Source organism: Gossypium raimondii, chromosome 9, assembly GCF_025698545.1.
Source record: "Gossypium raimondii isolate GPD5lz chromosome 9, ASM2569854v1, whole genome shotgun sequence".
Taxonomy (NCBI): Eukaryota; Viridiplantae; Streptophyta; class Magnoliopsida; order Malvales; family Malvaceae; genus Gossypium; species Gossypium raimondii.
The window spans coordinates 40,582,763-40,595,918 of NC_068573.1; the positions used below are offsets into that span (position 1 = coordinate 40,582,763).

Here is a 13,156-nt window from a genome sequence, read left to right on the forward strand (position 1 = left end):
ATTAGATTTAACAAATTGCCAAGGAAATTTTAAAAATCATATAAACTATTACAAATGTTTTACTTTATAAATTATACCTCAAAGTATATGCAAATACATATGATTTTACAAACTCAGATTTAAAAAACAAAATAAAAAGCAAATTTCAAAATTTTTAATTTTTTTTTTTTACAAAAGAGAAGTTGCAAATGCTAATATTTTATTAAACAGCGCTGGTTCTTTTTTCTTCTTTTCAACGATTACATTCACCCAAAATCTGTCAAAGTTTCTATTCATGGTTGAATTAAAAAAACCAGCAACAACAGACAAATGCCGCGGAAACCATATAGAAAATATATCCACAGATCTCGAAAATTGGAGACATACAGAGAGAAAGGAACCTCGAACGATCAGATAAAGTGAACGAAGAAACCAACAGAGCCCAACAAAGGCAGAGAATACCAAAGGAGGTTGATGTATAGGATAGTTGTTCTTTGGCAAGCTTCGAGTCTTTTACAGTCCTTTTTTGCAAACATCACCACCTCTGAATCCGGATCTTTTAGAAACACAAGAATATGTCCAATTAGCACATTACACTAAGGTAGCGTTTAAGAACTCAAATTTTTAATCAAACACATGAAAATGTAATCAAATATTTACGAATTTGAAATTTAATATAAAATCATATAACAAAAGAGATCTAAAATCCAAAATTTCAAATTCATATTGGCCAAAAAAAGTCCCCGAAATTTCTTGATTTCATGAGAGATGCATACCATAAGGGTTCCAAGTGAAAGCATCTTTATAGCGCTGTCCATCGACTTCTATGTCAAGCCTAATGGGTATTAAATTTTCAGCAGTCGGCCTTCAATTTTTGGATCAAAATTAGATAATCAAGCTTTTAATCCTAACAAAATGACACAAATCCTAAATAAAAAGAAGATTTAAGAATGAGGAGCTTACATCCTGAACTTTAGAGGGGCTTTCCATGAAGCTGACGCTGGCGGTTTCATATTGATTCACGTAACACTAACTTTCCCTCCCTAATTTTCAACCACCATAAACAGATATATTAAAGATTTTGAGACACTAAAGGTAAGTTTGAATGGGCGGTACGTTTACTTGCGGTTAGTGTAAAAACAGTGGTGGCGGTGAGATTAGATACTGTAGTGATACTGTAACGTGAGACAAAAAGTAAGCTAAACGCACCGCACTCAATGCCCATCCAAACCCACCCTAAACCTAGGCTAGGCCATATCCAGAAGAACCCTAATTTTCGTTGTTAGCCTCTTTTGAGCTCATAAATCCAATTCACACAGGATTTGAATTTTGAACCATATTAGCATGGATCTCGTTTTATGGCCCAAACCACAATAACGATTAAAAAGAGGCTTATAGGGGCTGACTGAATTAGTATCACCCACCAATCTGATCTCAACTCAATTAAGAAATTTACCAAATACTTGATCATTTTACAAAATAAGAAACATGCTATGAGGGGTTCTTTTTAATCTGTCTTTTTATAGATATTTTTATATAAAATCTAGAAAAATATACATATAATAGGATTTGAACTCAAGATACAATGATCTTTTGTGAAATGATTTTTTTCACACACATCGTGTGTGTGTGTGTGTGCGCGCGCGTGCGCACCATAATCTAGTTATAATAAAATCTTTAACTGAGTTGGTATTGAAGTCAAACTGAATCAAGAAATCACCAAAAACCCATTATTCTTACAAAGTTCTATTATTTTAAGGGCCTCTTTGTATTTTTATATTTTTATAAAAGGGTTAATGTATATTTTAGCCCCTGAACTTGGCAATTTGTACCTAATTGGTACCTTGCACCTAACTAGTACCTAAACGTGGAAACCGTTAACCAAGTTGGTATTCTTTTAGGTACCTAGCTAACGCTGTCAAATTTCATGTTGGCAGACAAAAGAACATTGACACATGTCCTAAAAATTCTAAAAAAAAAAACGTTAACATATACTTTAGCCTTTGAAGTTTGAACTTGGCAACTTGTACCTAACTCGTGAGTAAACTTTTTTCGGACCTAACTAGTACATTAACTTGGAAACCATTAACTAGTACTTGGCCGACGCCATTAAATTTTATGCTAACAGCTAATAGTTCTTGAAAATGTTATCGTTTATAAACAGCATAAACTGCCTAATATAATTTATTCTCGTAACATCTAACATACTGTTGAGCAGAAAAAGAAAAGAAAGAAATAGAAATGCATTTTTACGTATTATGTCTATTTACCAGCCACTCCTTTCTTCTTTGGCTTCGAGAGCATGTACGTCCTCATTAGATAAAAGGTCAAGAACGGGTTTATAATAATCCCACTCCTTTCTTTTCCTGATGCAACAGAAAGCAAAAGGCAAACCATAAGTATTTTCTTCTTTTGAAGTTTTCTAACGAAGTAACAGAGCAAACAAATTAGTGACCAAGCAAAATGGGTGTAAACATACAGAGCACATAAATTAAAAGCAACATGAAAATGTAATAATTGCTAGTTAGAAATATGCAGTAATATTAAATGGGAAAACTTAACAAGTGCAGGAAAAGGGACACCAAAACCACTAAACCATTTACACAAAGTGAAGCTACATCAATGCTGTCAAACTGACAAAAGATTTCAATGATTTGGTTGAGAATTAGCTCTATCTCTCTTATCAATAAGGCTTCTTACTAGTGTTGTTTCTAAAAATAATCAAGTTATTATCCACTGGACAAAACCAAGAAATAACACTTCACATGCAAAATTATAGAAGATCCTCTTTTAGATAAAACAATTCCATCAAATTGAGGATAATTGTATGCGTGATAGCATCTACTAGACCAGGAATATCAATGAAGCCAATTATTGCAATTGCTTAAGATACCATTTTTTAGTTTAGCCTCTAGTTAGCCTTTCTTTTGTATAGGTTATGTATTCCAATTCCTTTTTAATATGGAATACAAAAAATAGTGCACAAAGAATGAAATTCTCCCGATGGCTCTATCATAGATAAATAAGAAAAAAAAATCTCCAAATCAAATCCATTACTTCATTTACTTAACCTTAACTCAAGTGAAAAGGGGGCAAAACCCTTGTTTTTTGCTAATTTAGTCAAATCAAGTCTGACGAGAATAATATTTTACGAAAAGCAATTCATGTATTTTCAAACCAACCCATGTCCTATCTATTATTTGATTGACTAATCCTTTTTATTGTAATGGGTGAAGGGTCAAATGTTTTGGTAATTCCTCATGGGTGGATGAACCAAGATAATTTAAAATCAGAGTTCTAGATTTTTGTTAATCCCTCACTGAAATAATGTCTCGAGATTTGCAGCGATAACTAGCTATATCTACTGTACACCCATTAACTAGTGTCTTCTGCCAAGGATTTAATTGAAATGCTTTATCCCTAGGAGATATGATATATAATGGAGGACTTAGTTTGACAGTTTTGACAAGGTGGATGTCTTTTAAATCTTTTAATGATTTCAAGAACCTTAAAGGAAATGCAATGCGTAAGCATGAGTGTACAACTCAGTAGAGAGATGAAGTTGAGAAAAAGTGATGTTCCATTGAATCAAGATAATTTTGGATCAAAGTTCTACATTTATTTTCAAACCAATCTTTTCCTATCCGTTAAATGGTCGGCCTGAGTCACAGCATAATTTCACTTAGACATGGAGCTGTCGAGCAATTTACAAATTATGACAGCATAACTTTGGGTTTGGCAGCCTAAAATTGAATATGGATATGGATTTAAACTTTATAAACTTCGATTCTTTTGATTTAAAATTTATGAATTAGAAGTTCTCAGTTTTAATGAATCTATACTTAAGTTCAATCAATATTTCAACTAATCTTAAATTTGTGATGTTTTCTAAATTCTAATATGGAAACAAGTAAAGAGTCCTGCTTGTGTCTTTTAAATGTACTTGATACAATAAGTATTTTGAAATCTTAGATGGACCTTTTAAATTTGACCCAAACCTAAATAAAACCATTTCCGAACAAAGCATTTGGATTTATGGAAACAAGTAAATAGTCCTGCTTGTGTCTTTTAAATGTACTTGATACAATTAAGTATTTTGAAATCTTAGATGGACCTTTTAAATTTGACCCAAACCTAAATAAAACCATTTCCGAACAAAGCATTTGGATTTTGAAATCCAAATCCCAACCCATAAAATACAAGTTTCTAAATTGACCATAACAATTTTTCAAGGCTCAATAGGGAAAATTATTCAGCATGAGATTTACATGGAGCGTACCGGACAACACTTGATCCGAAACTGAATAACTTCATCAAGTCCAGTGCAGCACCACTAGCTTTACTGTGAGAGGGAAAACAGAAAGCAATGTCATCAATACATAGAACATTGAGGTCTGTCATGCTTGGACAAAATCAATGTACCCAGAAAAGAATTGGGGGGTGGCAGGAGGTGAAAAAAGCTGAAGTACCAAACCATTCGGATAAGAAAAAAAATCCCTCCTATTTCTGACCATATTAGAAGGAAACAACACAAAAACCTGGGAGTGAAATGTTCAGCAGCCCGACGACCCTTTTTGCTTATTCTGTTCTCCCTTGCTGTAGTTACATTTTGAATTGCAATCTAAAAAACACAACATTACAGCGATATAATAACAACCATGCCATATATGCATCAATGGCTAAGATTAAGTAGAAACACATGATAACTACCTCATAAAGTTGCTCTCTGATTGCAAAGGCAATTGCAGGCTGCATAGAGTAAAGAAATCATATAAGAAGATATGTTTTAAAGGCACAGAAACAAAATGAAACAGGCTTCAAAGAGAAATACTGTACTGTTATCAGTTTCTCATCATGTTCAGGTAAAATGAATGTTTTACAAGTATGCTTCTAAAACGAATTGCTTACCTCAACTTCAGGGTCTTCAATGCCTAAATCTTTGCAGAGAGTTCTAGCAAATTCTTCAGGATCACTATCAAAGTTGTTCAAGTCCTATAAAAAATAAAGATAACAGCATTCAAGCATCTCATTGAGAAATAATTGCATAGCTCATAAAAAGATAAATGATGAGCAAGCATGAGAAAACACAAGAACATGCATATGATAATGATATTATACAAATTCATTTTCCATTTCTTACCCATAAAAACCGATCCCTGATAACTGTATGATTGACTTGAAGATCAAGCTGATGAAGTCCATGTGATGGATAAGTAGGTGTTAGAAAATCATTAAAGGAAAATGGTGATATTTATATAAATGTTGTTAGTACTTTATTTATGAAAGACACCTTAATTGGAATGATCTTGTCACCAACATACATGTCTTGACCTTCATATGATCGAAAGGTGGCAAGCTGTGACTGAAGATAACATGCAAAGTGAAGAATAGGAGAATGATAAGTACAACTAAAAATCAGCTTTAAAAGTGTCAATTTCTTTTCTTTTTGTTGAACATTGAAATGAGAGAAAAGAAAACAGTTAAGATGACCTGAATGGATTGAACAATTTGCGGAAGGAAACCAGGGGAAAGCTTCAAGTCTTTTACAGTCCTTTTTGCAAACATCACCACCTCTGAATCCGGATCTTTTAGAACAAATATACAAACAAAAGAATATGTGTGATTAGCAAATTACACTAAGGTAGCGTTAAAGAACTCCAATTTTTAAATAATAAATCTGAATTCCAGAAATAGTATAATCGTGCAATCAAACACAAGAAAATGTAATCAAATATTTACAAATTTGAAATTTAATATAAGATCATATAACAAAAGAGATCTAAAATCCAAAATTTCAAATTCATATTGGTCAAAAAAAAAAATCCCCGAAATTTCTTGATTTCATGAGAAACATATTTAATAAGGTGAATGCATACCATAAGGGTTCCAAGTGAAAGCATCTTTATAGCTCTGTCCATCGACTTCTATGTCAAGCCTAATGGGTATTAAATTTTCAGCTGTCGGCCTTCAATTTTTGGATCAAAATTAGATAATCAAGCTTTTAATCCTAAAAAAATGACACAAATCCTAAATAAAAAGAAGATTTAAGAATGAGGAGCTTACATCCTGAACTTTAGAGGGGCTTTCCATGAAGCTGACGCCGGCGATTTCATATTGACTCACGTAACACAAACTTTCCCTCCCTAATTTTCAACCACCATAAACAGATATATTAAAGATTCTGAGACTCTAAACGATTGCATTCACCCAAAATCTGTCAAACTTTCTCTTAATGGTTGAATAAAAAAAACCAGCAACAACAGAAAAATGCTGCGAAACCATGTAGAAAATAAATCCACAGATCTCGAAAATTGGAGACGTATAGAGAGAAAGGAACCTCGAACGATCAGATAAAGTGAACTAAGAAACCAACAGAGCCCCGACTTCATGCTATTTACATACACACAAACAAAATACAACAAAGGCAGAGGATGTAGCAGTTTCAGCGTATTTTCTCACCTACCAAACAGCTCCAACAGAAAATCACCTAAAAGAACTCGAAGCTGCAAAAATAGAGTGCCTATGGAACGATGATGGTGGTGGCCGGTGGAGAAATTTGTGGTATTCTATTGGAGTGAGTGGAGGGGCAAATTACCAAAAAACCCTATTTTTTAAAAATTTACCGAAATTGGTCCAGTATTTTATTATTTATCGGAATGGGCCATTTTCCCCGAAATCGCGTCCACGTCAGCGCGATGTCAGGGGACGTGTCAGAACATCGCGTCCACGTCAGTGTGCTTTGCTTACGTAGACACAAATCGCGCCTACGAGGACGCAATTTGCTGACATGGATGAATAGTCTATGTTTTTTAGCTTGGAAAACTTTGAAAGGCCATAATTTTTCGCTCGGTTGTCCGATTGAGACGATTTTTTTTTATTTAGAATAACTTTTTGAGATCTACGCGCTGACAAATGCCGAAGGCGGTTTGCCGCAGTTTTCGTCGAAAAAGATCCTTTTTTACCCCTAAATTTCGATTTTTTCGGTTTAAATTTAAATTTTGAAACATTCAAATCATTATTTTCCTTATTTATTTGAAGTAAACACCAGATTTTTTTTACAGAATTGTTGTATTATTTTTTCTGATTTGACACGTGTATGGAATAGGTCCGATAAATCGTTAGAACGTAAGTAATATAATTAAGATAATAACAGTATTTCTATAATATATTAATTAATTAGTTTAGCTTAGTTGGTTAAGATATTTATTCTTTTCCCTTAGAACCTTGGTTCAAATCTTGTTGGTAACAATTTTGAATCTTTTTTGTACTTGTTGCTATTGATGTAATATTGAAGAGTTAATTGATTAAAAAAATAAATACAAGTACAAAAAGATTCAAAATTTATTTTTTCAAAATACCAAAAAAGCCCTATATTTTTAAAATTTATCGAAATGGGCTCGGTGTTTTATTTTTTTGACCGTTGGGTATTGTTCACGTGCGGGCCGAAATCACTTTCCTGACACGTACCCTGACATCGCGCTGACGTGAACGCAATTTCCCGGAAAAATGATAATTCCAGTAAATAATTAAAAAATGGGCCTATTTCGGTAATTTTTGAAAAAAAATGGCTTTTATTGGTAAATTGCCCTGAGTCGAGTGGAGACTTTTTTGGTTTTTTTTTTTAATTTTATTTGATGTTTGCAAATAATCATTAACGAAAGCAATTAATTAATTAAAAGGAGAATTAATTAATTAATTAATTAATTTAGTTAGTCTTAATATTACAGTACCAAATTGATTGATAGATAAATTTTTTGATAATTTATTTAATTGATATTAATGTTTTGAAATTTAAAATTTCAATAATAAAAACATAAAATTAATTTTTTTGAAGGGGTAAACATGTATAATTTGAAATTTTTTAATTCATTATTTTAGTTTATGTCGTTTTTTTCAAGCAACTTAAGTTGGGTGACCACAATAAAAATGTAAATATAATGTGGCTTGTCTAGTTCACTAACGTTAAAAATTTAACGTTTGGGTGACTAAAATGAAAGTACTTTAAAAGTTAGATGACGAAATTATAAAGATTTCATTTTGAGTAACCAAAATAGAAACGCCTTAAAAGTTGGATGACTAACTAGTTAGTTTACCTTTTTGTAAAAAGGTCTTGTCGTTAATTTATTTACATTTCAACTTTGTTTGGTTGGTTAATATAATAACAAATTTAATAAATTCAAGGTTTCAAATTTATTTACCATCAACCTTTGTTCTTTTTCAATCTGCTTTTTCTAACAAATTTAATAAATAAATTCAAGGTTTCAAATTTCCTTTTCTTTCAAAAGGTTTCAACCTTTCATACATTTGTTTATAGAAGTTTTTTACTAAGTTAATTTTTAAGATAATTACGTTTATTTTATTTAAATTAAGAGTTATTTTTTAAAATTTAATGTATTATTTATTTATTTTATCATTTTTCACATGTAAATTATCTTATTGGGTTATCTAAGTAATAAATTATATCTTATTAAAAATATTCCACACATGACATCATCCCCATTAATTTTTTTAACGGTATTTTCATTAAATCTGTTAGAAAAAGCAGTTTGAAAACAGGAACAAAGGTTGATGGTCAAAATGCTCAAAAATACAATTAGGGTCATTTTGACAAAATATACAAACATTAGTGGCTAAATTTGTCATTAAACCAATTTTCATTAGGAAAAACGTTTAAACAAGTAAACTAAGAGTTACTTCATGAAATGTTAATTTCCCTAATGAGAAAAAAAAAACTAAAATAATTTTATCATGATTTGTTAAAAAAAATAAAGTTTATTTTATATATATATATATATATATTTGAATAATGTCACTCTTGAAAACATAAAAATTGGAAGAAGGGAAAAGCTGGTATAAGAAGTTTAGCATGTCAACAAGTGTAAAATTTGTTATCCAAGTTAGGGAAAGATCACTTAACTGGTGCAATACATATTGACATCGAACCAGAAAGAAATATAGTCGAACATATACATATGCCTCTGGATATTAGTTATGAAAAATTCAAATGAAATTATCTCAAAATTCATGGTACAGCGGAAGAGACATGGCTATAATGATTGATGAAAGGTATGATTGGCCTTAAGACCAGACCAACACTCTTTTACTTCCTACATAACGTGCAAGATATCTATAGAGGCAGAAAAAATTGCTGAAATCACCAATTTTGTTGGAGATCCTTCGTAATCGGTTAACCCCTCTTGACGTTGTTTGTTGCTGCTCCGCCAACCTGCATCGATAGGAGATATGCTACGAGGGTTTTAACACCAAGTCACAAATGCACCTGCATACAGCAAAACGGCCATTCATCAAATTTCTATAAGAACTACACTACTTCCTGAGGCTGCTGAATTCGCGGTGTTATTTTTGGGAATATCATATAGATGTGTTCGAGACGTGTATGCTGAATTTTTTACTTTAGGAAGAATGAAGTCTGGATAACAAGGTGAGTTCTGTGCCGAATTGTCCAAGTATCTTCAGATTAGAATTTCGACATCTATCTAACTTTGGTCTGCAATCAAATAACAAGCTATTTAAAATGAGTTTACAAGAACATATATGCCAACAGATGCGGTAAACCCTGCACTGATTATGTTGTCAATCAATGTCGTTCTCTGACTGGATGTCGCATGCCAACTGCTAAGAATATGGCAACAAGTTGAATGGATGTATAATACTTCAACTCAACCTGCAATTTCATAACTCAACACACACCGGTGAGTGTAAAACCTGCAATTTCAAGTGAAACCCATCATATAGGACAGCAACAGAAATTTTCAGTTCACAAGGGTTTGCTTATAATTGAAATTACCAATAGAAAGGAACAGAAACCTGTAATGACATAATATTAGATAAAGAAAAACGGCACTCTATTAGTATGCTCATAAATCAATTGTCCAATCAATCATTCATCCTAGTAAATGAAGATTAACTATGATCCACAAGGGTATCATCATCTGCCGAAGCAAATGAACCCTTATGGATCCATTTTCTTAGACCTATTAGCTTCTGACTGGCCACCTTGATTCTCAGTATGGGGATTGTCGAAAGGATATCCCTCAGTCGGCCATTTATCAGCACCTGAATCTTCTGCTGCTTGCAAAAATCCCAGATCCCAGACATCAGATAACTCACCAGTTACCCCCAACTCGGGAATGTCATAGGTTTCAAGATTACCCCATAACTCGTTCCTAGAACTAGGCATACCAACAGTAGCATCAAAATCCATGCTCCATGCATCTTGTTTAGAAACGCTCTCACTGATAGGAGATGAGAAATATGGGGTGCTTTTCTGCTTCACTAAATCCTCTGGGGAAGATATAAAATACCCTGGATTAACCACTTGTTCCGAACCGATTACATTCTTCCCTTTCAGATCTTGGATTCCCATGCCTGATGTACCTTCTCCTACCAGCTCTGGGGTTCCAAGAAATCCATGTGCAGTCGCCAACTCATCAGATACAACTACTTCATCATCAACTGGAAATGGAAAGCCTTCAGAACCTAAATCGATTTCTGCTACACCCTTGGGTAGATAATCTGGAGATTTTTCAACAGAAGTCGGAATTATATCTGGGGCTGAAGGGGATATAGCAATGTCTCTCCAATCAAGTTTGGAGTACTTCACAATCTGGCCTTCAGCAGGTGTTTCTGAATCTATCAATTCAACCAGCTGGTGCTTTACAAACTTCCTCCGCATCCTCGAAGAACCGATTTCTCCCTGTTCCTTTTTTTGTCTAAGGCGTGCCAAGAAAGCCGGATTCTGGAATAACTTGGCTAAGAAAGAAACCATTTGCTTCTGCCTTTGTTCAGCTGATTGAAGCCTCTGATTCACTACTTCGACATGCCGAGCCGTACCCTGCTGCTCCTGCTGCAGTTCCACTACTTCCTGCATTAACATGCTCTTCTCCTTCCTTAACCTTTCTATTTCACCTTCCACTCCAGACCTCCCTGCTTCAGTAGAAGATCCAAAATAGTTACCAACCTGTTGCGATTGAGGCGACTTACGCCTCTGAATATTCTTCAAAAGATGCCTCTTCCCTCGCTGAAAAGCCTCGTTTGCAAATTCCCACTTATCAGTATCGATTTTGCGAAATCCCTGAAAACAGTACACAAGATGATTCAAGAATAAATGGGGGAAACGGGATTGTTCACGAAAACAAAAACATCAAAGGGTATGATTCACATAGGATTTTTCAGAAGGAGCCAAGTTGCACTATATAGATCATCTTCATAACATCAACTTTCTAAAAGAAAGAGAGAGAAATTAAGAAAGAGTTAGAAAAAGACAGTAGCAAAATAACAAAGATTCCACTAGAACCCAAATTTCTACCTGCTTTAGGATGGAACTCCCAAGTCCAGCAGTGATTCAGCAAATGAAGCTGACCTCGAAGAAGCTTAACCAAACCTTTTAATAATTTGCACAAATAACAATTCACTTATGCAACATACATCCAAGTTTACAGATAAGTCTTACATTTGATCACAACACTAATAAATACATTAGCTTTACACAAGCTCAAAGGAACAAAATACGACAAAACCATAAGATTTGTACATACAAATTCAACATAGGAAATACAATTAACCCTTTTCTCCGATTACAAAATCTTTGTACAAAAGTTCGATAATTAGAATATTACAACCAATGTGTACAAATCGGGCTTCTACAATTACAGGTTCCAGTTTACAGATTAAGCCTTGAAAAAATAAATACAGAAAACAAAAACAAGCAAACAAACAAACAATCAAAGAAAGAAAGAAAGAGAAACAAAAGTTACAAAACCAAATGCCATCAGCGATATTTTTTTTATGTAGGCTGTACTATTGCAATAATACCCACATAAGTATTGAGCTGACGAACAAAGCTGGAGAAATTGTTGTGCTTGAAATTCCGAGGAAGTATGAACTTAGAGAATTCGACCGGGTCCCAAACCACGAAGCTCTGTCCCGTCGGACCCCAAGAGATGATCGGATCCAACGACGTGTCCTCCACCAAATCGAACGTTTTCGACAAAAATGGCGGCACTGGGTTCCCATGAAGAATTTCCAAAGGCTGAGGCACGCCACTTGAAAACGTTTCCAGTTCCATTAATGAGGAAGGGAAGGTCGACGTTTGGGGTAGGTTTGGAAGGGAATTCGGAGAGCGTTTTTCTTCGTCTGGATTCATTTCGTTTTTTTAAGATAATGAAGAAGGTTTTGGAAAGAGATCCTGGGTTTCAATTCCAAGGTTCGATAAAAATGAAAAAAAAAATGGGGTGGAAGGGGGGTTTTGAAGGGTTTAAGCCGACAAACTGTTGCTCCAAAGGAAAAAAAATCTTTGAAGGCGGTGAGTGAAACTGGAGGTTCAACGGCCAGGGTAAAGTTAACTGTTGGTGATTTGTACGTGGAAGTTTTATAACCCATTTGTTATGGAGAAAAAGAAATTAAAAAAAAAATCAGAAAGAAAAGAAGTGCCGACCAAAGTTTGGGTTGTTTCCAGGGAATTACTTCGTCTGGGTTTTGTTTGAAGGATTAAAAAAAAAAAATCTGTGTGGTTGGTTAACTGGTCGGGACGAAGCAAATGGGGTCCACTGTTAGGGAAGATAATTTTGTTTCTGAACTGGGTTTGGGCTGGCGTTGATGATTTGAACTAGATTGTTGATTTTCTGGATGGTCAAAATACTTGGAGACGAAGCTAAGTCCAACAGGCCAATGAAACGAGTGGATTTTTCGTTTGGAACTGCAACAACTGGGGACATGTCTTGTCGTTCAGATTTTGGACCAATCATATTTTTTATTAGTATTTCAGTATTTATTGTGCACGTGATTCTTTTCTTGAATGTTTTTATGAATTTTCTATTTTATAGACTTCATTTCTGTTCCTAACCCTATGGGTTGAAAGAAAGATCTAAGAAGAGAGAAATAAATCCCCTTTGTTGTATTTTATGAAACCAGCAGTCAGCAACTGTTTAATTTTAAAAGGGAGACAACATATTTCATCAAAACAATCTGCAGGCTATTTAAAAAATTTTCAATAATTACTTGATAATTAGAACAAAGATTTAAAAAATAATTTTTTGTACCAACAATGTAATGGTCAACCCTATGTATGTTTTTTTCACTTGTATTTTATACAATACATGTTATATTAGGTATAAAAAATTATATTTTAGGTACCGTGTAACAAATGGTCGAAACC

The 13,156-nt window shown here is 33.7% G+C and overlaps 2 protein-coding genes across 6 annotated transcripts; both read right to left on the reverse strand.

Annotated features, from left to right (window-relative positions):
• Positions 1 to 182: 182 nt before the first annotated feature.
• LOC105799702 (chromatin structure-remodeling complex protein BSH) lies at positions 183 to 6,575 on the reverse strand. 4 transcript variants are annotated; one of them, XR_008188865.1, is made up of 14 exons: positions 6,439 to 6,575; positions 6,043 to 6,122; positions 5,856 to 5,944; positions 5,470 to 5,564; positions 5,270 to 5,341; positions 5,120 to 5,167; positions 4,888 to 4,971; positions 4,690 to 4,728; positions 4,518 to 4,600; positions 4,259 to 4,321; positions 2,250 to 2,345; positions 943 to 1,022; positions 756 to 814; positions 183 to 535 (listed from the first exon to the last, which is right to left on the reverse strand). XR_008188865.1 is itself a non-coding variant. In XM_052621119.1 (13 exons), the coding sequence occupies exons 2-12, from the start codon at positions 6,090 to 6,092 to the stop codon at positions 989 to 991; spliced, it is 753 nt and encodes a 250-aa protein (XP_052477079.1). In that variant the 5' UTR covers positions 6,093 to 6,122; positions 6,439 to 6,575; the 3' UTR covers positions 183 to 535; positions 943 to 988. The 4 variants fall into 4 exon arrangements, 2 of the variants coding, with proteins under 2 accessions (XP_052477079.1, XP_052477080.1); XR_008188864.1 differs by having other exon boundaries at positions 756 to 844; XM_052621119.1 differs by lacking the exon at positions 756 to 814.
• Positions 6,576 to 8,964: 2,389 nt separating this feature from the next.
• On the reverse strand, positions 8,965 to 12,640 carry LOC105799703 (heat stress transcription factor A-3). Of its 2 annotated transcripts, XR_001135650.2 has the most exons (3): positions 11,819 to 12,640; positions 9,393 to 11,074; positions 8,965 to 9,259 (listed from the first exon to the last, which is right to left on the reverse strand). XR_001135650.2 is itself a non-coding variant. In XM_012630387.2 (2 exons), the coding sequence occupies exons 1-2, from the start codon at positions 12,143 to 12,145 to the stop codon at positions 9,953 to 9,955; spliced, it is 1,449 nt and encodes a 482-aa protein (XP_012485841.1). In that variant the 5' UTR covers positions 12,146 to 12,640; the 3' UTR covers positions 8,965 to 9,952. The 2 variants fall into 2 exon arrangements, 1 of the variants encoding a protein (XP_012485841.1); XM_012630387.2 differs by having other exon boundaries at positions 8,965 to 11,074.
• Positions 12,641 to 13,156: the final 516 nt, after the last annotated feature.